This window comes from Coregonus lavaretus (assembly GCF_964263955.1).
Source record: "Coregonus lavaretus genome assembly, contig: HAP1_SCAFFOLD_545, whole genome shotgun sequence".
Lineage (NCBI taxonomy): Eukaryota > Metazoa > Chordata > Actinopteri > Salmoniformes > Salmonidae > Coregonus > Coregonus lavaretus.
In genome coordinates, this window is record NW_028160696.1 from 60,360 (window position 1) to 85,000 (window position 24,641).

Genomic DNA, 24,641 nt, shown 5'->3' on the forward strand with positions numbered 1-24,641 from the left:
AAGTAGGGAAAGGATGGTGGGGTTGAAAAGTAATAAAGGGGAATATAAAAAATTAAAATAAAAAAAACATGGGGGATTGGAAGTGATGCAGACAATTACATTGATAGAAGATACAATCTATCTGCAATATTAAGCTGATCCATCCCCCCTAAAAAAAAAAAAAAAAAAAAAAAAAAAAAAAAAAAACTTTAAGCATCAGCTGTCAGAGCATCTTACCGATCACTGCACCTGTACACAGCCCATCTGAAATTAGCCCGCCCAACTACCTCATCCCTATATTGTTATTTATTTTGCTCATTTGTACCCCAGTATCTCTATTTGCACATCATCTCTTGCACATCTATCATTCCAGTGTTAATACTAATTGTAATTATTTTGCACTATAGCCTATTTTATTGCCTTACCTCCATAACTTGCTAAATTTGCACACTGTATATTATATGTATTTCTGTTGTATTTTTGACTTTGTTTTGTTTTACCCCATATGTAACTCTGTGTTGTTGTTTTTATCGCACTGCTTTGCTTTATCTTGGCCAGGTCGCAGTTGTAAATGAGAACTTGTTCTCAACTGGTTTACCTGGTTAAATAAAGGTGAAATAAAATAAAAAATAAAAATTATCAGAGCCCAACTGAAACTGTCACCATAAGTTCCAATAACTTCCTGCTCCCATTCATTTCTAGTTAGAATGCAAATTAGAATGACGTTGTCATGAAACAATTGATGCCAGTATGGAGTATAGTCTGTTGAACTCTTTGTCTGTCACTCAGTGCCCATGTCAGCCCCAGAGAGTGTCCAGGTGCTGGTTCAGAACGGGACGCTAGCAGAGGTTCACTGGGAGCCTGTCCTCACCCCCATGGTCAGAGGACGACTACAGGGCTACAAGGTAGTGTACACAGAAACCAGGGATCCCTCACAATGTGGAGAAATGTTTATTAGCACTACAGTATATTGATAGTTGAAATACATACGTAGCAGTTAGTGGCAAAGTTAAGATGGCAAAATTCTGGTGTGTTTGCCAAAATGCCCATGTTTTCCTGCAATCAGGAGGGGATGAGCAGGAAATCTGACAATCATCGAACCAGGAAAAACCTGGTAATTTTGTGAAAGTGACCAGAATGTTTGTGTGATGTTTGTGATGTGTGATGTGTGATGTGTGATGTGTGATGTGTGATGTGTGATGTGTGATGTGTGATGTGTGTGTGTGTGTGTGTGTGTGTGTGTGTGTGTGTGTGTGTGTGTGTGTGTGTGTGTGTGTGTGTGTGTGTGTGTGTGTGTGTGTGTGTGTGGTCCTGCAGGTGACCTACTGGCGTGAACGTAGCCTTCACCAGGCAGAGGGACAGCAGGGGGAGCAGCAGGTGTTGGCCTTCAGTGGGAACAGGAGTGAGGGCAGACTACCAGGCCTCCAACCATACAGCCTCTACACACTCAACATCAGGGTGGTCAACGGCAAGGGAGAGGGGCCCCCCAGCCCCAACCAGAACTTTGAGACCCCAGAGGGAAGTAAGGGTCATCATTCAGACTCCTACTGTTATTGGATAGATTCTCTGTGTGTAATCCGTATACCAAAGGAGGCTGGTGAGGGGAGGATGGATCATAATAATGAATGGAATGGAGTAAATGGAATGGTATCAAACACATGAAAACCAGGCGTTTGATGTGTTTGAGACCATTCCATTTACTCCGCTCCAGCCATTACCATGAGCCCGTCTTCCCCATTTAAAGTGCTACCAGCCACCACTACTGTGTACATTTAGTCATGCATTGTGCTATACTGTAGGAAGGGGCTCACTATGGGCTTGAAACAAGGCTGATAAAAGGTCAGTACTTGTTCACATTCCATATCAGGTTAGAATGGTTTTGTCTGTACGTTACTATATGGTTTTGTGCTTATGAATGATGTTTTTCTTTAGTTAATAAGTCATGTTTTATAATTGCATCCATACATTATGTCATTGTATTCCTGTGTTTGTCTGTGTGTGTTTAGTCCCCGGTCCTCCTTCCTTCCTGCGTATAAAGAACCCCAACATGGACTCTTTGACGCTGGAGTGGGGTCCTCCACAGGACAACAATGGCCGTCTCACCGGATACACACTGAAATACCAGACAGGTAAGTGGCTGACCCTGGCTTCTACCCCTATGGGTGTGTATGTGTGTGTGCCTCAGTGTGATTGGGTTAAAATCAAAAGAAGCGTTTCAATATCTTTATCTTTATGGATCTCTCTCTCTCTCTCTCTCTCTCTCTCTCTCTCTCTCTCTCTCTCTCTCTCTCTCTCTCTCTCTCTCTCTCTCTCTCTCTCTCTCTCTCTCTCTCTCTCTCTCTCTCTCTCTCTCTCTCTCTCTCTCTCTCTCTCTCTCTCTCTCTCTCTCTCTCTCTCTCTCTCTCTCTCTCTCCCCCTCCTCCTCCTCTCTCTCTCTCAGTCAACAACTCCAATGAGCTTGGTCCCATGGAGGAGATGACGTTCCCAGCCAATGAGACCACCATAACCCTGGCCAACCTCAAGTACAGCACCCGCTACAAGTTTTACTTCAACGCTAAGACCATCAAGGGCTCCGGCCCAACCATCACAGAGGAGGCTGTCACTATCATGGATGAAGGTGAGTTTTACGTAGAATGAAATCCAACACTAGAATGGCCTTTGGCATCCCGGCAAGGTGATTACAGGACGGCCATCTTGGTCAGGGAATCTAATGTATCTCTATGGAGCTTTAGGTACTGTGAAAGCAAATTGTACAAAGTATTATGGGTGTGTTGAAGTTTAAAGCAGCTGTCTAGGAATTTGAGAGTGGTTTCTCTCAGATTTCTCTCAGCTGTTTACCAAAACAAGTGGTGGGCGGCAGTTTACGGACTGTAACTTTTCCTACAGCGCAGCGTCCAACGTTTCCTACGGCGTCCCATATGGGAGTCATTGTTTTCTCAGCGGACACTTTGCAGGTTGCATGAACTCTTTGACGTGTTCAAGTGTGGTAAAACTGTCACCCGTGTTGTTCGACCTGTAGTGAATCATTCTGTTTGGCTTCAACTTGGTGAAATAAGACTTTGTCTTTTAAAATGGGACCCCAGTGTGATCTAGTTGTACCTTTCCTTGCTCGTCTACTTACATCACCTCTGCCTGGGTTTGTGCTCTCATCTCTTCTCTCTCTCTTTATTCCCCTCTTCCTCCTCTTCTCTCTGAAGCCTTTATACAGCAACCCATAGTAGATGTGGTCAAAGGTAAAATAAGTCTCTCAGTGGAAGCACCTGCATGTTCTGCCAGATAGAGAAACTAGGCCCTGATAGATAGCTACTGTATATCTGTCTGCATGTTCTGCCAGATAGAGAAACTAGGCCCTGATAGATAGCTACTGTAGATCTGTCTGCATGTTCTGCCAGATAGAGAAACTAGGCCGTGATAGATAGCTACTGTAGATCTGTCTGCATGTTCTGCCAGATAGAGAAACTAGGCCCTGATAGATAGCTACTGTAGATCTGTCTGCATGTTCTGCCAGATAGAGAAACTAGGCCCTGATAGATAGCTACTGTAGATCTGTCTGCATGTTCTGCCAGATAGAGAAACTAGACTCTGATAGATAGCTACTGTAGATCTGTCTGCATGTTCTACCAGATAGAGAAACTAGACCCTGATAGATAGCTACTGTAGATCTGTCTGCATGTGCCTTCCTCCATCATCAGCGAACTGTAGCATGGTGCACTACAGTACCCATAATGCTCTGTGTTAGCTACTGTGGGAGTAGATGTTAATTCTAAGGCTACATTCCAATAGCCGTTCTAGAACACTCCTTAGAATGCATGCCCCCAAAGCATTTCCTCACTCTAAGTGGTAAGCTGAAGAAATCATCCTATAACTGCGTTCATTGCATCCGCAAGCACCAAGCCATGTGTCCAATTCGAAAAAGAAGGGTCACGTTAAAAGACCTAAATGGATGAATAGCAATATTCTAGGCTACTCATCTCTTTAATTCTCTCAGTCTTTCCCCTCTTCCCTTGCTCTTGCTCATGAATGAATTCCACCACTGTGTCATTTGCTTTATTGAGCCGTCCTGCATGATGCTGTACCACTGGACAGTCTGCATGCTGTTAACTGCTCTATCTCTAACTACTATAACTACTATAACTACTCTATAGTATTGTGGTACTATTTGTTTGTCTGTGGTGTCTGTTGTGTTTGTGGTGTTTGTGGTGGTAGTGGTGTCTGTGGTGTCTGTGGTGTTTGTGGTGTTTGTGGTGTCTGTGGTGTTTGTGGTGTTTGTGGTGTCTGTGGTGTTTGTGGTGTCTGTATTGTTTGTGGTGTCTGTGGTGGTGGTGGTGTTTGTGGTGTCTGTGGTGGTGGTGGTGTCTGTGGTGTTTGTGGTGTTTGTGATGGTGGTGGTGGTGTTTGTGGTGTCTGTGGTGTCTGTAGTGGTGGTGGTGGTGTCTGTGGTGTTTGTGGTGTCTGTGGTGTCTGTGGTGGTGGTGTTTGTGGTGTCTGTGGTGTTTGTGGTGTCTGTGGTGGTGGTGGTGTTTGTGGTGTCTTACTCTTCTCTGTGGTGTTGTTGTTTCAGGCCACACAGAACCCCATCATCCAATCTCTCCCATCACTCAGTCTCTGCGCCCCCCGTTTCACAAGGGTACTACAGCCATTCCCTGTGTCCCTTACTTCTCTCTCCATTACATCTCTAGCCCAAAAGAGGAACATTTTAACTTATCGTTTAGGGCAGTTGTGTGTCCTGTGTCTAGCTTGCATATGAGAAATGATTAGTTATCAGGGAAATATGGTGGAAAATGCAGAAAAGTAAGAAAAAGCAGAATATCTGTAGACATTTAGTGAAAGGTGTGACTCATTTTCTGGAAAACAAAACATTATTAGGTTACAAAGTCTACAGTTTGTATTTGAGTCTAAGTTAACTCCTCCATGACCTTCTGTGACATCCTGTCTCTGAGACTGTATATTACTGGCTATGATTCCAACTTGTGTAGCTCAACACCTGTCCTGTATGTATGTTCTTCCCTGTGTGGTCAGTGGGTCCGATAGGCCCGGCGTTCACCAATGTAAACTCATCTGTGGTGGGAGAGGAGGGAGCAGTGATAAGTTGGGAATACTTTGGACCAGATAAGAATGTGTATGTGGAGTATATTGTAGAAAACAGTAAGCTATTCCTACTTCTATACAATATCGTCTCATCACATCACAAAGCAAATTGCATGCTCATAAACATACAGTTAAGCATATAAACTGCCTGTCAAACGTTAAAGTATCATTGTTCATTTATTCCTAAACTTGGATCATCAGTGCCTATAAAAATGTGTATGCAAACCCACTGTTAACATACCTCATAGAATGAGGAAGTGGCATGCTCAACTCAAAAGTTTGAAGTAATAAAACGTTTTTCAGTACATACATCATATTATCACCCAAATACTTGCCTTTTCCAATACATACTTTCCTTCTCTCGATTTTCACTTTCTTCCCAACCCCTCCATTCCCTCCAGAAGACTGGACAAAAGAGTTTGTAAACGGCAGTAGCGGGTCTCAGACCTATCTGATAAAGGGCTTAAAGCCGGGGACGTCCTATAGGGTTCGGGTGGTAGTTAAAGACCATTCTGAGGCTACCATACACAGTACAGAGGAGCTAGTGATAACGCTGCCAGGTGAGGCAGCATGTTCAGAGCGCTCTGCCTCAGTGCACTGCAGGGTTGGAGACAATTCCATTTCAATATTAGTCAATTCAGGAAGTTAACTGTTCCAGTTACAATTCTATTTCTAATGTTCCTCATTGCTTTTCAATGAATTGGAATTGACTGAATTGAAATGGAATTGACCCCAACCCTGATGTACAGTAGATGATTGTTCCTTGTAGTTGCCTGCGTCACCCTTCCATGCCCTCCTCCCATGATAAGACCTCCATCAGTTTGACCAGTAATAATCTGGGGTGTAGCTAGTGTAAAAGCATGGGAAGAGCAAGGTTTGAAGCATGATGTCCCTAATTCATTTTAAGGTATCCTGTCTCTTTTCAGTTAGTGTTCAGTGAAAGTTGACTGTATGTGCAGTAGAGGGTCATTGTCATTGCATGTCTTCATTTTTGAAAACATTAATTACTTTTTTTTATCAGATCTTTTCATCCTTAAACAATTTTTGGGAAATTCCCTCCTGCTTCTTAATTTAATTTAACCGTTATTTATACAGGTCCTTGCCTGCGCCACTCCCCCCTTCAAATATTCACCTTCTAGCACCTACTAGCACCTTCTAGCACTCTGACCACTTTGCCCTTTCTCTTCTTCCTGTGTGTGTGTGTGTGTGTGTGTGTGTGTGTGTGTGTGTGTGTGTGTGTGTGTGTGTGTGTGTGTGTGTGTGTGTGTGTGTGTGTGTGTGTGTGTGTGTGTGTGTGTGTGTGTGTGTGTGTGTGTGTGTGTGTGTGTGTGTGTGTGTGTGTGTGTGTGTGTGTGTGTGTGTGTGTGTGTGCGTGCGTGTGTGTGTGTGTGTGTCTGTCAGAAGCAATGAAAAGCAACCAGGTAGACCTAGCCACTCAGGGCTGGTTCATAGGGCTGATGTGTGCCATCGCACTCCTCATCCTCGTCCTCCTCATCGTCTGCTTCATCAAGAGGAACAAGGGAGGGAAATACCCAGGTACACACACACACACACACACACACACACACACACACACACACACACACACCCTAGACATTCAGCAACAATGATATTAATCGTATCCACAGTGAAAGAAAAAGAGGACGCTCACCAAGACCCAGAGATCCAGCCTATGAAGGAGGATGATGGGACGTTTGGAGAGTACAGGTGAGAGACACTCTATAACACAACACACACATTCCTGTTGAAGACTACTGTACTTGTTCCATGTTGTTCTGATTGACATGTTGTTCTGATGGACATGTTGTTCTGATTGACATGTTGTTCTGATTGACATGTTGTTCTGATTGACATGTTGTTCTGATTGACATGTTTGGATGTATAGAACATTTTACCAAGGAACAAGGAAACTCTCCCTTCCTGACTCCCTCGAGGCAAGACAGAATCTACACCTCTCTGTGTTTAATTAACAAGACAGAATCTACACCTCTTTGTGTTTAATTAACAAGACAGAATCTACACATCTCTGTGTTTAATTAACAACACAGAATCTACACCTCTCTGTGTTTAATTAACAAGACAGAATCTACACCTCTTTGTGTTTAATTAACAAGACAGAATCTACACATCTCTGTGTTTAATTAACAAGACAGAATCGACACCTCTCTGTGTTTAATTAACAACACAGAATCTACACCTCTCTGTGTTTAATTAACACTGTAAATGCTGTACTTACTTACAAATATGATTTTATAATCAATCTAAGCAACTTTTATACATTGGTGTGTGTGTGCAAATACCGTATGTATTTTAATGTAAAATTAAAAACATCTGTCATGCTATCATTGTTGAGTAGTGGTATCAAGCTTTATTGTCTCAATCTGCACACCACTATCTTGTGATATCATCATCATACTTTGTGTGCCAAATCATTTTTTGTGATTTTGTTGACTCATAAGAAAAAAGTATGTGTTTTTAGTTGAATAATAATTGCGGTGCGTCGAACATGTGTTGACTGATAGAGGCTTCTACTGTAATACATGGGTTGACTGTTTGATAGCTGGCTGCTACTGTAACACATGGGTTGACTGTTTGATAGCTGGCTGCTACTGTAACACATGGGTTGACTGTTTGATAGCTGGCTTCTACTGTAATACATGGGTTGACTGTTTGATAGCTGGCTTCTACTGTAATACATGGGTTGACTGTTTGATAGCTGGCTGCTACTGTAATACATGGGTTGACTGTTTGATAGCAGGCTTCTACTGTAATACATGGGTTGACTGTTTTATAGCAGGCTTCTACTGTAATACATGGGTTGACTGTTTGATAGCAGGCTGCTACTGTAATACATGGGTTGACTGTTTGATAGCAGTCTGCTACTGTAATACATGGGTTGACTGTTTGATAGCAGGCTGCTACTGTAATACATGGGTTGACTGTTTGATAGCAGGCTTCTACTGTAATAAAGCACATAGCGGAATGTATTTTCTCATCCACCACTCTTCATGTGTTCCTCCATTGTTCTCTGTCTTTGGGGTGTAGGTCCCTGGAAAGGTAAGAGGGTTAGCGTTATGCTATTAGCATACAGCAAGCCTGGCATGCATCACACAACCTCTGATACCGGTCTGTGTGTGTGTCTGAACTGATACTAAAGGAGAGGGGTAGGGCCTTGTCAAACCGAGCACAGATAATATTATGTCAGTTTTACTCACTTGTTTGTTGTCCAGCACCTGATTGTAAACCAGTTATATTTATTGAACACTAACAGTCACTAAAATCAGAAGCTACTATTTGACTGTGTTTCCTGTTTGGCTTCATTTTCAGTTGCTTTCAATGTTTCCTTTTGGGTAGAAAAATGTCAACATTCGGTTGTATTTATGAGTTGTGCCTTTGTAATGTCGATCTAATATAAGTATATACACTGAGTGTACAAAACATAAAGAACACCTTCCTAATATTGAGTTGCACCCCCTTTTGCCCTCAGAACAGCCTCAATTCGTCAGGGCATGGACTCTACAAGGTGTCGAAAGCGTTCCACAGGGATGCTGGCCCATGTTGACTCCAATGCTTCCCACAGTTGTGCCAAGTTGGCTAGATGTCCTTTGGGTGGTGGACCAGTCTTGATACACACAGGAAATTGTTGAGCGTGAAAAACCCAGCAGTGTTGCAGTTCTTGACACAAACCGGTGCCCCTGGCACCTACTACCATACCCTGTTCAAAGGCACTTAAATATTTTGTCTTGCCCATTCACCCTCTGAATGAATCCATGTCTCAAGGCTTAAAAATCCTTCTTTAACCTGTATCCTCCCCTTCATCTACACTGATTGAAGTGGATTTAACAAGTGACATCAATAAGGGATCATAGCTTTCACCTGGATTCACCTGGTCAGTCTATGTCACGACAAGATAAACAACGTGTTCAACTCCACCTTATATAAACTTAAATCGGGTGCTATGTCATGGAAAGAGTAGGTATCCTTAATGTTTTGTCCACTCAGTGTTGTTATTTATAGACGGTATAAATGTACGAGTGGTGAGGACATACTAAGGACAGCCATTACTAAGTCTTATATAGCTGTGTATTCTCACCGTAGTGTTAATGTTGTACAGGATGTATTCTCACCGTAGTGTTAATGTTGTACAGGATGTATTCTCACCGTAGTGTTAATGTTGTACAGGATATAGTGTGCTGCACTTCTACTGGTAGATTGATCCACCAGAATCAGTTCAGTTTGTCATTTCAATAAAAGGGTTTTTGTACGACTCAGCCCCTCGACCCCAAGACCCCTATGCATTTTGGACAGATCTGTTATTTGAATCCCTCTGAGTCTTTAATGCATGTAGATGCAATGGAGAGCACATGGTCTGATGTCTGCCTAGTATGTGCATTATGCTGAGAAGCACGCCTTATAGATTGAAATGGAATCATGTCAAAGTATTCGTCACCAAGTCCAGTCCTGCAGAACTAGGTGTTCCAGGCTTTTGCTCCAGCCCAGCTTGAACACATCCTAAACAAGACCTTGGTCAGGTGAATCAGGTGCATCAATGCCAGGCTGGAACAAAACCCTGCAGCCCCTGTATCTCTCCAGGACCAAACTTAGCCACAACTATCTGACCTAAAGTAAACCATCTCTCTACCTCTTTACTCACATCTCTCTGCTCTCCCCCTCCCTCCTAACCCTTAGTGACACGGAGGACCACAAGCCTCTGAAGGGCAGCCGGACGCCGTCCAACGGCACGGTGAAGAGAGACGACAGTGATGACAGCCTGGTGGACTACGGCGAGGGAGGGGACGGCCAGTTCAACGAGGACGGATCCTTCATCGGCCAGTACAGCGGCAAGAAGGAGAAAGATACACACGAGGGCAACGAGAGCTCCGAGGCCCCCTCGCCGGTCAACGCTATGAACTCCTTTGTCTAGTTAGATAGATAGTGACCGATAGCTGACGGCGATGCCATGACGACCGGCTGCCATGGAAACCTTCGCAATGGTGACCTGACCTGTCACCATGGAGACCAGTCACCATAAGGACGTGTCACCATGGAGACTCATCACCGTGGAGACCTGTCACCGTGGCCACCCGTCACCATGGCTACTTCTGTCACACCCTGTCATCTCTCCACAGCCTGCCCGTCCTGCCAACTCCCCACCCCCCATCACACTGTGACTACTCTCACCACCCTCACTATCACATGTTGAGACCAACAAACAACCAAACAGAAGAGACATGAAAAGAAGAAGAAGAACCTTAGAACCATTTGAAAAAGTAGAAGGAGGGATGTAGGAGCCCAGAAACAGAGAGAGAGATAGATGGAGAGATGGAGGACAAGCAGGAAGCGGAGGAATGTATTCCAGGAGCAGACTGGGTTGGTTCTCATCACCCAGACTGGTCCACAAAGAGCTGGAGAGGGCATGTGTGTGTTAGTGCCGTTTTATCTTTTGCAAACGTATATATGATGACATATATAGATCATTGTCTTTTTGAAAACAATTATACACGTTAGAATATATATTTTCTCAACATGCCATTATATACATTCATCTGCTTCTGATTAATATACTGCATGGAATTAATGATATTCTAAACCATCACACATGGAATCATTACTAGTGTCTGGCGTGGAAGCAGAGATTCACGTTGACTGACTGTCGGCGATGACGCGGTGCTCACCTTAAACTACTGCTTATGCCTTTTATCACCTTACCTTTCTATCTTCAAAAGAGTTCTAGTGGTATTATGATACGGGAAAACAATGGCATCATCAATGTCTTTGTGGACATTGCTGTGAAAAGTGTGACTCGGTGTAAATGCTATTGTGATATGTCTTTTTTGCAAGACAGGAGGTGTTTGTATGTATACTGTAATAGCAGATATATGGACTGGATGGTCAGGTATAACACATTTATAGTTTGTAACTCTTGATAATCAATTCATAATAACTCTGACAGTCCTAGCCGCTCTCCAACGATCCCACACTCACACAGACGTTGCAGTTTGTCTTCCTTTTGTTTTTCAATTCTTGTTGTTGTTTAGTTGTTGTTGTTTAGTTGTCTTCCTTTCCACCAGACACATGGTCTTGTTGCAGTGGCACTACTATCCATCATGGAGATTGGAACAGACCCATCGTTCATATAGCTTCACCACACACTCAGCTGAGACTGCATACAGCCTCTCTGATCATGGAACAAACATTGATCAACATGTTGCCCTTTTCTATAACATGGCCACCACCCAGCATAGTTCAACAGCATTGCATTTCCACTCTCCTGCCTTGTGTGCTGAACATGGAGGGAGAGAGAGAGAGAGAGAGAGAGAGAGAGAGAGAGAGAGAGAGAGAGAGAGAGAGAGAGAGAGAGAGAGAGAGAGAGAGAGAGAGAGAGAGAGAGAGAGAGAGAGAGAGAGAGAGAGAGAGAGAGAGAGAGAGAGAGAGAGAGAGAGAGAGAGAGAGAGAGAGAGAGAGAGAACAGTCAAGCAGTGCTATGTTCCTGTTGCAGTTCTCAGAGCAGACCTATGTCAAAATAGTAAAGTATTTGTTTTCTTGCGAAATCAAACTATTCTGAGCCAGGTCTGGATCCTGATACAGGCGGTGCAGAACCAGAGAACCCTTCAGCACGATTAATAGTGCCTTTGTAAAGAACAGCCTGAGTTCTAGATTCATACCCACACACATCCTCTCATCCACATAGCAGAACTGTGGTTCCAGTACACAGAGCAGAACCGTGTTCCAATACACAGAGCAGAACCTGGTTCCAATACACAGAGCAGAACCTGGTTCTAATACACAGAGCAGAACCTGGTTCAAATACACAGAGCATAACCTGGTTTCAATACACAGAGCAGAACCTGGTTCCAATACACAGAGCATAACCAGGTTCCAATACACATAGCATAACCTGGTTCCAATACACAGAGCATAACCTGGTTCTAATACACAGAGCATAACCTGGTTCCAATACACAGAGCATAACCTGGTTCCAATACACAGAGCATAACCTGGTTCCAATACACAGAGCATAACCTGGTTCTAATACACAGAGCAGAACCTGGTTCTAATACACAGAGCAGAACCTGGTTCCAATACACAGAGCATAACCTGCTTTCAATACACAGAGCAGAACCTGGTTTCAATACACAGAGCATAACCTGGTTCCAATACACAGAGCATAACCTGGTTCCAATACACAGAGCATAACCTGGTTCTAATACACAGAGCATAACCTGGTTCCAATACACAGAGCATAACCTGGTTCCAATACACAGAGCAGAACCTGGTTCCAATACACAGAGCAGAACCTGGTTCCAATACACAGAGCAGAACATGGTTCCAATACACAGAGCATAACCTGGTTCCAATACACAGAGCAGAACCTGGTTTCAATACACAGAGCAGAACCTGGTTCTAATACACAGAGCAGAACCTGGTTCCAATACACAGAGCAGAACCTGGTTCCAATACACAGAGCAGAACCTGGTTTCAATACACAGAGCAGAAACTGGTTCTAATACATAGAGCATAACCTGGTTCCAATACACAGAGCAGAATCTGGTTCCAATACACAGAGCCGAACCTGGTTCCAATACACAGAGCAGAACCTGGTTTCAATACACAGAGCAGAAACTGGTTCTAATACACAGAGCATAACCTGGTTCCAATACACAGAGCATAACCTGGTTCTAATACACAGAGCAGAACCTGGTTCTAATACACAGAAATAGAATGACATTCATTCCATCATTCTGTTTCTATGGTTCCAATCCAGTACAGTTGTTATGGGTCCATGTATAGGTTCAGCCTAAATAGATGATTTACTAACCTAAAGAAATGCATCACTAACCAACACCACAGGAGACTAGACTATCATCATCCATAGTCTCATCTCTCAACATCTCCTCTCAGCGTCACACCTAGAGGAGAGATTACGGACCAGACCAGCAGCACTAAACTAAACTACTGCCAACCTACGGTGCATCTGAAATGGCACCCTGTTCCGCTATGTAGTGCACTACTTTGGACCAGGGCGGATAGGGCTCTGGTCAAAAGTAGTGCACCAAATAGGGTGCCCTTGTCAAAAGTAGTGTACTGGAAATGGGAATAGGGTTCCATTCCCAGGTCAAAAGTAGTGTGCTATGGGGAATAGGGTGTCATTTCAGATGCAGCCTATTGTTTAACTCTCTGGTTAACTGCCATTAAGGATGGATGAACTACTGCTAGAACTTAAAACAGATTATATGAAATGTAGGGGGTTGAAAGGTATGGAAGATTTTGAATGTGGAAACAAGTTTGTTTTACCTATTCATCATAAGGAATGAAATGTTGCTTGTTTCATTGGAAAATGTCAATGGTTTTTGCATCTAAACGTTTATATGTGTATGTTGTCACGTTTTGCTCTAACTCAGAGAGCAACCTTGAAGTTCAGTGTATAGCCTACACCCAGTAGTCAGTGGGCTTGGATAATCTATAGGAATGAAGTGTGTGTGTGTGTGTGTGTGTGTGTGTGTGTGTGTGTGTGTGTGTGTGTGTGTGTGTGTGTGTGTGTGTGTGTGTGTGTGATGTATTCTATTTCTCCCCTTCTGCGATGATGACAGCCTGTTGAGCTGTTGTGCGAAGCGGTCTACCCCATCTTGACAGATAAACTGTTCCATATGTTATCTGGAAGACGGAGGGAGCTTTTCAAGAGAATGTTCCAGATTTCCATGATCTAGTTTTTCATAACTTGCATCAAGTTTTTAGTTTCCAATTGTGTCTGCGTTCTGTGTGTAGATATTTTGTTGTAATATGTAAATAGAGCTTGGCCTGATTGTAGATGTTTTGGGTCGAGAGCTATGATAGAGACGCCAGACGAGAGCTTGGCCTGACTGTAGATGTTTTGGGTCGAGAGTTATGATAGAGACGCCAGACAAGAGCTTGGCCTGACTGTAGATGTTTTGGGTCGAGAGTTATGATAGAGACGCCAGACGAGAGCTTGGCCTGACTGTAGATGTTTTGGGTCGAGAGTTATGATAGAGACGCCAGACGAGAGCTTGGCCTGACTGTAGATGTTTTGGGTCGAGAGTTATGATAGAGACGCCAGACAAGAGCTTGACCTGACTGTAGATGTTTTGGGTCGAGAGTTATGATAGAGACGCCAGACGAGAGCTTGGCCTGACTGTAGATGTTTTGGGTCGAGAGTTATGATAGAGACGCCAGACAAGAGCTTGGCCTGACTGTAGATGTTTTGGGTCGAGAGTTATGATAGAGACGCCAGACGAGAGCTTGACCTGATCAACTAGCATCATGGGGATTTGAAGCAAGGTGTGTTGGGTGCATTGCATGATGGGTGCGAGAGAGACCTTTAACTGTTTTCACTCTTTCATTTGCTGTGCAACTGTTTTTCAAAATTGTCAGGTTACTACTTTTGCTAGCTCAAATGTTAATGGGGTAAGGAGGAGGAGAGGAGGAGGAGAGGAGGAGGAGAAGACGAGAAAAAAAATCAAAAAATCTAAATTTTACAAATGACATGCTCATCCACTGAGACTCACGAATAGACTGACTGAATAGCAGGATGCAGTGTGGAAACCCTGGTGACTGGTGACTATAGGAAATAATATATGATATGATATAGTAGGACATTCTGGTAAATGTTGAAGCTACACGAAGAGCATGAAAGGCTGTCAAATGGTTTACTCTATAATATAATATTGCTAAATATTTTGTATTTTAAAATGAAAAAAATAAATGTTGGTTTCAGAATTTCACCTCAGACTGATTTATTCCTCATTTTTATTTCAGCCCTCATTTTTGATGGATTAATTTATATTCTATATGAAACATGAATACCTGTGTATTGTTTCAATAGATTCTAAATGTATACCTGGAGATATGCAAGGTTCTTTGTAACATGTTATTGTTTAATATGCAAAAGCAAGGCCTTGTCCAATGTACCTTGTTTAGAAATAGAAGGAATCGTGATCATGCACCCTATAAAGTAAACTTGTATAATCTGTTAACTGTGACACGTCAACCTACTAGTCCAGGAACCCCTATTATATCTATTAAGCTGGCTTTACTTAATATCAGATCTCTCGCCAACAAATCATTCTTGGTAAATGACATTATAATATCCTACAACCTAGATTTTATGTTTCTCACTGACACATGGCTAACAGAAGACTGTAGTGCTGCCATTCTTAACGAGACAGCACCTGAAACATGTGGCTATATGAATACGTGTCGAAATGGTAGGAAAGGAGGAGGAGTGGCTGCCCTATTCAAAGATACATTCCAGTGCTAAGAAAATCCACTAGGTAATTTTATTTATTTTGAATACCTCTGTACCCCCAAAATTTTGTTTTTAACCATTTACAGACCTTCACGATATTCTGCACATTTTATTGATGATTTTGCTGAACTAGTCTCTGTTATATCAGTTGATTATAACTTGTTTATTATTACAGGGGATTTTAACATCCACATAGATAATTGTACAGACAATAATGCCAAATAACTTTTTGCACTACTTGACACTTTTGATCTCACTCAACATGTGAAAGAGCGCACACACACTCAAGGCCACATTTTAGAACTGGTTATCTCTAAAGGTCTCGATATTTCCTCTGTCATGGTTAAAGACATGGCCCTGTCTGATCATTTCTGTGTCTTTTTTGAATCACTTATCACCCCGAATGTTCCAGTAAACTCAGTTTCTGTTAAGAAAAGGTACATTAATGAGAGTATCAATGCTCAGTTTATGGAAGCCATAGCTATCTCTCCAATAATAAGTGCTGAGTCAGTTGATGTACTCCTGGATCATTTGAATGCCAAAATATTGAATGTCATGGATCGTGTTGCACCGGTAAAGGTAAAGAACACTATGAGCAAACAGAAAACACCACGGAGAACCACCATGATGGTGAAGCGCCCTGAAAAGAGAATGTAGGAAAGCGGAACGTAAGTGGAGGAAAACTAAACTTCAAATTCACTATGACATCTATAAACAAAGCCTTGGTAGCTTCAACAATGAGTTACGCAGGGCCAGACAGCAACATTTATCGGGAATGATCAACAAGAATATCAACAATACCCGCCCTCTATTTGTCATGGTCGACAAGCTTACAAACCCAATAAAGCAGATACCATCAGAACTCATGTCCACTGTGAAATGTAATGAATTTGCGTGTTTCTTTAGTGAAAAAATAATAAGTATAAGACGGACCATCAAAACTGCTCAGTCTAAAAAGGACTCTGTACCGTCACCACGACCACCAAGACATAACTTGGTTATTATGTCACATTTTAATACAATTGATCAAAAAATCCCTAGAAGAAACAGTTCGACATCTTAAAGCTTCCACTTGCTGTCTCGACACACTGCCATCAGACTTTTTAAAAACCATTTTTAACTCTATAACAATGGACTTACAGCAAATAGTTAATAGCTCTCTGCAATCAGGCATTTTCCCAACGTCTCTAAAAACAGCTGCCATTAAACCCCTATTAAAAAAGAGAACACTGGATGCATCTATAATGAACAACTATAGACCTGTATCAAATCTCCCTTTTATAGCCAAGATCATTGAGAAGGTTGTCTTCCGACCTCACCACAGTACTGAAACGGCCCTGATTAAAGTTTTAAATGACATACGGCTGAATACTTATTCTGATAAAGTAACAGTTCTGGTTCTATTAGATCTCAGTGCAGCATTTGACACTGTCGATCATGGAACACTTATAGATAGGCTGGAAAAGTGGGTAGGACTCTCCGGGACAGTCCTTGATTGGTTCAGATCTTATCTAGATGGCCGGAGTTAATCATGAATCTGATAGGGTGGCTATGACATGCGGAGTTCCACAGGGATCAGTTCTCGGACCGATTCTGTTTAATCTCTATATGCTACCTCTGGGCCAAATTTTACAGAACAACAACATTAACTACCGCAGCTATGCTGATGATACTCAAATATATATGGCTCTCGAACCGTATGACAACAGCTCAATAGACTCTCTGTGTCACTGTATAGAGCACATAAATACCTGAATGAACCAAAATTGTCTACAATTAAACCAAGATAAAACTGAGATTATTGTGTTTGGCAACAAAAATAAAAGAACAAGTATTAGTAAAGAGCTGGATTCTCGGGTCCTAAAACCAGCGATCAAGTGCGTAATCTTGGTGTTCTGATAGACTCAGACCTCACATTTAACAGTCATATCAAAGCGGTCACCAAAACAGAATTCTATCATCTAAAAAATATAGCCAGAATCAAAGGCTTGGTGTCCCAAGAAGATCAAGAGAAGCTCATCCATGCTTTTATCTCTAGTAGGGTTGACTACTGTAATGGCCTCTTAACAGGACTCCCTAAAAAGACTGTAAAAAAGCTGCGGTTCTTAAATCTTTACATTGGCTTCCAGTCAGTTACAGAATTGATTTCAAAGTGGTGCTTTCAGTTTATAAATCTTTGAATGGTTTAGGACCCGAGTACATGTCTGATATGTTTGAAGAATATAAACCGAGCAGGGCTCTTAGATCCATGAACACAGGTCAGCTAGTAGAGCCCAGAGCCCAAACTAAACATGGAGAAGCTGGGTTTAGCACTGATGCTGTACACAACTGGAATAAACTACCAGAAGATCTTAGATGTGCCCCAAACGTATCCATTTTTAAATCCAGGTTAAAAACACGTCTCTTTTCACGTGCCTACGACTGAGCACTTAAACTTAACCACACTGTTTAGCCTTATAGCGTCCTATGTTTTTATCCCATTTTTAATTTTTAATTTTTAATCTTTATATGTTTTTTTTTGTTTGTTTTTTATTGTATTTTTATTATTATGATGTTTTCATTATTTTTGATAAATATCTTTGTAAAGCACATTGAATTGCTTCGATGTATGAATTGTGCTATATAAATAAACTTGCTTGCTTGCTTGTTTGGAGACTGAATGGCACGGCTGTTTATCCAGTGAAGTACTAGACTACTTTGCCCCCTAGTGACTCAAATATATAGAGGGAGATTTGTTTTGATCTAATCCTGCTGTATATAACTGCTCTTTCTCTCTGTTTCTCTCCCCCTGATTAACCACACTGGGGATAACAGCATCTGGGGGATTGAGATTGTGTGTGTGTGAGAGAGAGAGAGGGAGAGAGAGGGAGAGAGAGTATCAACAAGCTAAAGCTCAACAGAGCTCCCATCACCCCTCCCCCCACCTCTACCACCTCTCTCCTCCCATCACCCCTCCCCCTACCTCTACCACCTCTCTCCTCCCATCACCCCTCCACCCACCTCTACCACCTCTCTCCTCCCATCACCCCTCCCCCCACCTCTACCACCTCTCTCCTCCCATCACCCCTCCACCCACCTCTACCACCTCTCTCCTCCCATCACCCCTCCACCCACCTCTACCACCTCTCTCCTCCCATCACACCTCCCCCCACCTCTACCACCTCTCTCCTCCCATCACCCCTCCACCCACCTCTACCACCTCTCTCCTCCCATCACCCCTCCATACACCTTCCACATATGTTTCTGGACATACTATTTGTTCAATTAAAGCGCCTGCTGTTGTTGTTTTAAAACATGGGTATCATGCTCTGTTTCATAAAGTTAACCTTTTGTTATTAATGCATCATTTAAAAAGCATGGCACATGGCAGCATATTGGGACAGTAAATGTACACTTTGTTTCAACAGAATTATGATTATTCAAGTGTGCCCAGAGAACATTTTAAAGATCTTTACAAATAAATAATTTCCGAAATTGTAGGCTACTGATCATGTTAGCCTACAGCAGAAAGCTGATGTGATTACTTTGTCGGCTTTGCATTGCAGGCACAGATGCCGCCGCCGGTGCGCAATGCTGGGATCCTCCCTGCATCCGCCTCATCCAATTGCGATCAGATATGCGCTTCCTCGTGCTTCCAACTATCACCGCCAGTCATAGGCTCTCCTCCAATAGAAAAGTTGAGACGCACGCGCCGCTCCTCGCGCTTGGTTGTGGGACAATGCGGTTTTGATCCAGGTGTTCATGCTATGCGGAGAATTTGACATACCGTTTCATTCTATTTCACAGGTAAGGCCGACATGGCATGGGCATAATGCATGTAGAATAGGGTCTCTAGATTTAGCCGGTATTAGGGGATTGCAATGAGGGATTTTAAAACGGACTAGGACAGGGATATAACTGTAATGCTTCGGAGTCTGCTACCGCAATGCAGAATAGTCAGTTGCCAGTGCTGGTCTGGTACTGCAGTTCCATACTCATCATGGTCGAAGTGAGGTGCGTGTGAGGGTAATGTGCAGTCACTTTTTGACCAGTGAACGCCTTCATTTCCCCCCGGGATATTTACACGTCTGCACTTTGCTACATTTAATAGGTTTCTGAAAAATGAATGTGAACAAGTGACTTTTGTGAAAGTAGCATCTCATTTTGGGAGGGGACCCTGCAGCTTGGCATTGAGGAGAGGCAAGGTGAAATTGAAGGAGGATGCGTCAAGGGCGCATTGGGCAGGGCTGTCCTGTAACCCGTTATTTGCCTAAACTTCTGCAATATGTAATGTTCATATATGTAACTGTCCTATGGTGGGCGAGCTTGGGGCGTACCCTATAGGCTTTCCTTCATTGATGTAGCATAGCACACCACTAAACTCTGGCAATAATGGTTGTTGTCAATTCAGTTCCTCGTAAACAGATAGGAGAACAATCAGTAGACTGCCATGCACAATATTATAACCCCAGCTGTTATAGGATGTTTATAGCTTTCATTCAATATTATTGGTGTTTGAGAAACAAGCATTTAATTATTTAAGATATTTTATATTGGGGGAAAGGACATTTTGGTGATTCCTTTTCATGCACTTCAGGCCTATATATTTCTCTGGAAGTCAGAATACAAATCTGAAAAGAAATGAAGCAGAAATGTATTGAGTTTTAATTTCACAATTCAAGGTACCATGGTGGAAGGATTCTGCTGGGATTTCAGTATTATTACTGTGGTGTTTCTCTGCATTCAGCCAGGACAAACAGACACACGGTCAGTCAGTGGGCCAGGCAGATAGTTTAATACTAGGCTGACCTAAATACGGATGTCCCGTTGAACAGATTACAGAATGACAGAGAAAACCCACTCTCAGGACTTGATCAGAGATAGTAGCCTAGAGTAGAAGAAGCTTACAGTCTTGTCTTCATCATGTTCACTATGCCTCTGGATCCACTAGACCAATATCAGTTTAGCAGGTTGGTGCTCTGAGGAAGATTTCTATTCTATTCTATTCTATTGAATTCATTTCCATTCTATTCTATTATTTTGCATTCCATTCTATTCTATTCTATTCTATTCTATTGCATTGCATTGCATTCCATTGCATTCCATTGCATTCCATTCTATTCTATTCTATTGCATTCTATTCTATGTGGATTATAGAGGAGGGACTTCATCTGTGAGTTTATGACACATTAGATTAGGAGGATAAAACAGTCTCCAAGCAGCCTCATAAATTGGATTTGCAAAGTACAGTAGTTGTTGATAAGTGAGATTATGCAGTGGTCAAGTGTCAGGGCTGGGGCTCACATACTGCTGGGCTACAGTACAAAAGCTGTTGTCTAAGTCTTTATGAATCACTGAGTCATCCCTAGAGCGCCTGTTAGCCTAGCAGGCAGCACATGCTAATATTGTTGAGTCAGCCAGCCAGCCAGCCAGAGGAGGGTGTGAGGAGGAATGCAGCAGCAGCAGGGTATCAGATGCTACATGCTGGAGGCTGCCCAGCTGGACATGCCTGAGTTATTCCTCATTTATACCGAAATGCACCCTCCTCTGTTAGTTGAGTCATCACCCATCACCTCTTTCGTAATCCCACCCCTCTCTCTCTTCTCTCTCTCTCTCTCTCTCTCTCTCTCTCTCTCTCTCTCTCTCTCTCTCTCTCTCTCTCTCTCTCTCTCTCTCTCTCTCTCTCTCTCTCTCTCTCTTTCTCTCTGTATATATACACTACCGTTCAGAAGTTTGGGGTCACTTAGAAATGTCCTTATTTTCGAAAGAAAAGCAATTTCTTTGTCTATTAAAATAACATCAAATTGATCAGAAATACAGTGTAGACATTGTTAATGTTGTAAATGGCTATTGTAGCTGGAACCAGCTGATTTCTAGTGGAATATCTACATAGGCGTCTCACAGGTCCTCATCTGGCAGTTTCATTAAATAGTTCCTGCAAAACACCAGTCTCAACGTCAACAGTGAAGAGGCGACTCCGGGATGCTGACATTCTAGGCAGAGTTGCAAAGAAAAGCCATATCTCAGACAGCCCATCTTAATCTTTTATTTTTATTGGCCAGTCTGATATATGAAGCTGCCAGTTGAGGACCTGTGAGGCGTCTGTTTCTCAAACTAGACACTCTAATGTATTTGTCCTCTTGCTCAGTTGTGCACCGGGGCCTCCCACTCTTCTTTCTATTCTGGTTAGCGCCAGTTTGCGCTGTTCTGTGAAGGGAGTAGTACACAGCGTTGTTACGAGATCTTCAGTTTCTTGGCAATTTCTCACATGGAATAGCCTTAACTTCTCAGAACAAGAATAGACTGACGAGTTTCAGAAGAAAGTTATTTGTTTCTGGCCATTTTGAGCCTGTAATCGAACCCACAATTGCTGATGCTCCACATACTCAACTAGTCTCAAGAAGGCCCGTTTTATTACTTCTTTAATCAGCACAACAGTTTTCAGCTGTGCTAACATAATTGCAAAAGGGTTTTCTAATGATCAATTAGCCTTTTAAAATGATAAACTTGGATTAGCAAACACAACGTGCCATTGGAACACAGGACTGATGGTTGCTGATAATGGGCCTATGTACGCCTATGTAGATATTCCATTAATAATCAGCCGTTTCCAGCTACAATAGCCATCTACAACATTAACAATGTCTACACTGTATTTCTGATCAATTTGATGTTATTTTAATGGGAAAAAAATTGCTTTTCTTTCGAAAACAAGGACATTTCTAAGTAACCCCAAACGTTTGAACGGTAGTGTATATACTGAACAAAAATATAAACGCAACAATTTCAAAGATTTTACTGAGTTACAATTCATATAAGGAAATCCGTCAATTGAAATAAATTCATTAGGCCCTAATCTATGGATTTCACATTACTGGGAATACAGATATGCATCTGTTGGTCACAGATACCTTACAAAAAAGGTAGGGGTGTGGATCAGAAAACCAGTCAGTATCTGGTGTGACCACCATTTGCCTCATGCAGCGCAACACATCTACTTCGCATAGAGTTGATCAGGCTGTTGATTGTGGCCTGTGGAATGTTGTCCCACTCCTCTTCAATGGCTGTGAGAAGTTGCTGGATATTGGTGAGACCTGAAACACGCTGTCATACACGTCGATCAAGAGCATCCCAAACATGCTCAATGGGTGACATGTCTGGTGAGCATGCAAGCCATGGAAGAACTGGGACATTTTCAGCTTCCAGGATTTGTGTACAGATCCTTGCGACATGCGGCTGTGCATTATCATGCTAAAACATGAGGTGATGGCGGCGGATGAATGGCACGACAATGGGCCTCAAGATCTCATCATGGTATCTCTGTGCATTCAAATTGCCATCGATAAAATGCAATTGTGTTTGTTGTCCGTAGCTTATGCCTGCCCATACCATAACCCCACCACCACCATGGGGCACTCTGTTCACAACATTGACATCAGCAAACCGCTCGCCCACACGACCCCATACACGTGGTCTTTGGTTGTGAGGATGGTTGGACATACTGCCAAAATGTTGGAGGCGGCTTATGGTAGAGAAATGAACATGAAATTCTCTGGCAACAGCTCTGGTTGCCATTCCTGTAATCAGCATGCCAATTGCACACTACCTCAAAACTTGAGACATCTGTGGCATTGTGTTGTGTGACAAAACTGCACATTTTAGAGTGGCCTTTTATTGTCCCCAGCACAAGGTGCACCTGTGTAATGATCATGCTGTTTAATCAGCTTCTTGATATGCCACACCTGTCAGGTGGATGGATTATCTTGGCAAGGATAAATGCTCACTAAGAGGGATGGAAACAAATTTGTACACAACATTTGAGAGAAATAAGCTTTTTGTGAGTATGGAACATTTCTGGGCTCTTTTATTTTAGCTCATGAAACATGGGACCAACACTTTACATGTTGCGGTTATATTTTTGTTCATTGTAGATAGTACCTCTCTCTCTCATCTCTCTCTCCTCTCTCTGTGGGCTCAGACAGATGGCAGATGCAGGTGAATCAGAAGCACGTGGGTGGGCACTTCCTCTCCCTCTCTCTGCCTTCTCTCTCTCCCTCGTCTCTGCCTCATCTCTCCTCTCCTTCTCTCCCCCTCTCTCTCTTTCCCTCTGTATCCTCTCTCTCTCCTCGCTCTCTGTCTCTGAGGTCACAGTCTGACTCTGAAGGGCTCTGGGACTGCATGGTGACTTTAGGACAGGCCGGGTTCAGTATAGTAGCTGGACCGACAGGGTTCAGTATAGTAGCTGGACAGACAGGGTTCAGTATAGTAGCTGGACAGGCCGGGTTCAGTATAGTAGCTGGACAGACAGGGTTCAGTATAGTAGCTGGACAGACAGGGTTCAGTATAGTAGCTGGACAGACAGGGTTCAGTATAGTAGCTGGACAGACAGGGTTCAGTATAGTAGCTGGACAGACAGGGTTCAGTATAGTAGCTGGGACAGACAGGGTTCAGTATAGTAGCTGGACAGACAGGGTTCAGTATAGTAGCTGGACAGACAGGGTTCAGTATAGTAGCTGGACAGACAGGGTTCAGTATAGTAGCTGGACAGACAGGGTTCAGTATAGTAGCTGGACAGACAGGGTTCAGTATAGACAGACAGGGTTCAGTATAGTAGCTGGGACAGACAGGGTTCAGTATAGACAGACAGGGTTCAGTATAGTAGCTGGGGAAGACAGGGTTCAGTATAGTAGCTGGACAGACAGGGTTCAGTATAGTAGCTGGACAGACAGGGTTCAGTATAGTAGCTGGACAGACAGGGTTCAGTATAGTAGCTGGACAGACAGGGTTCAGTATAGACAGACAGGGTTCAGTATAGTAGCTGGGCCAGACAGGGTTCAGTATAGTAGCTGGACAGACAGGGTTCAGTATAGTAGCTGGACAGACGGGGTTCAGTATAGACAGACAGGGTTCAGTATAGTAGCTGGACAGACAGGGTTCAGTATAGTAGCTGGGGTAGACAGGGTTCAGTATAGTAGCTGGACAGACAGGGTTCAGTATAGTAGCTGGACAGACAGGGTTCAGTATAGTAGCTGGACAGACAGGGTTCAGTATAGACAGACAGGGTTCAGTATAGTAGCTGGGACAGACAGGGTTCAGTATAGTAGCTGGACAGACAGGGTTCAGTATAGCAGCTGGACAGACAGGGTTCAGTATAGACAGACAGGGTTCAGTATAGTAGCTGGACAGACAGGGTTCAGTATAGTAGCTGGGACAGACAGGGCTCAGTATAGTAGCTGGGACAGACAGGGTTCAGTATAGTAGCTGGGACAGACAGGGTTCAGTATAGTAGCTGGACAGACAGGGTTCAGTATAGTAGCTGGACAGACAGGGT

The 24,641-nt window shown here is 43.0% G+C and overlaps 1 protein-coding gene across 7 annotated transcripts in view; it reads left to right on the top strand.

Moving 5' to 3' along the window:
• LOC311121534 (neuronal cell adhesion molecule-like) overlaps positions 1-11,104 on the top strand; it is a 61,259-nt gene extending 50,155 nt beyond the window's left edge. For 2 of the 7 annotated variants that reach the window (XM_084196012.1, XM_084196014.1), the window contains 7 exons: positions 769-884; positions 1,297-1,501; positions 1,986-2,108; positions 2,420-2,596; positions 6,469-6,603; positions 6,696-6,774; positions 9,757-11,104. In XM_084196012.1, the coding sequence (XP_084052138.1) occupies positions 769-884; positions 1,297-1,501; positions 1,986-2,108; positions 2,420-2,596; positions 6,469-6,603; positions 6,696-6,774; positions 9,757-9,991 (1,070 nt within the window). In that variant the 3' untranslated portion in view covers positions 9,992-11,104. Of the gene's footprint in view, positions 1-768; positions 885-1,296; positions 1,502-1,985; positions 2,109-2,419; positions 2,597-4,540; positions 4,607-4,998; positions 5,449-6,468; positions 6,604-6,695; positions 6,775-6,952; positions 7,410-9,756 lie in introns of those variants that run through there. The other 5 variants (XM_084196013.1, XM_084196018.1, XM_084196015.1 and 2 more) reach the window with 4 other exon arrangements.
• The last annotated feature ends 13,537 nt before the right edge of the window (positions 11,105-24,641 follow it).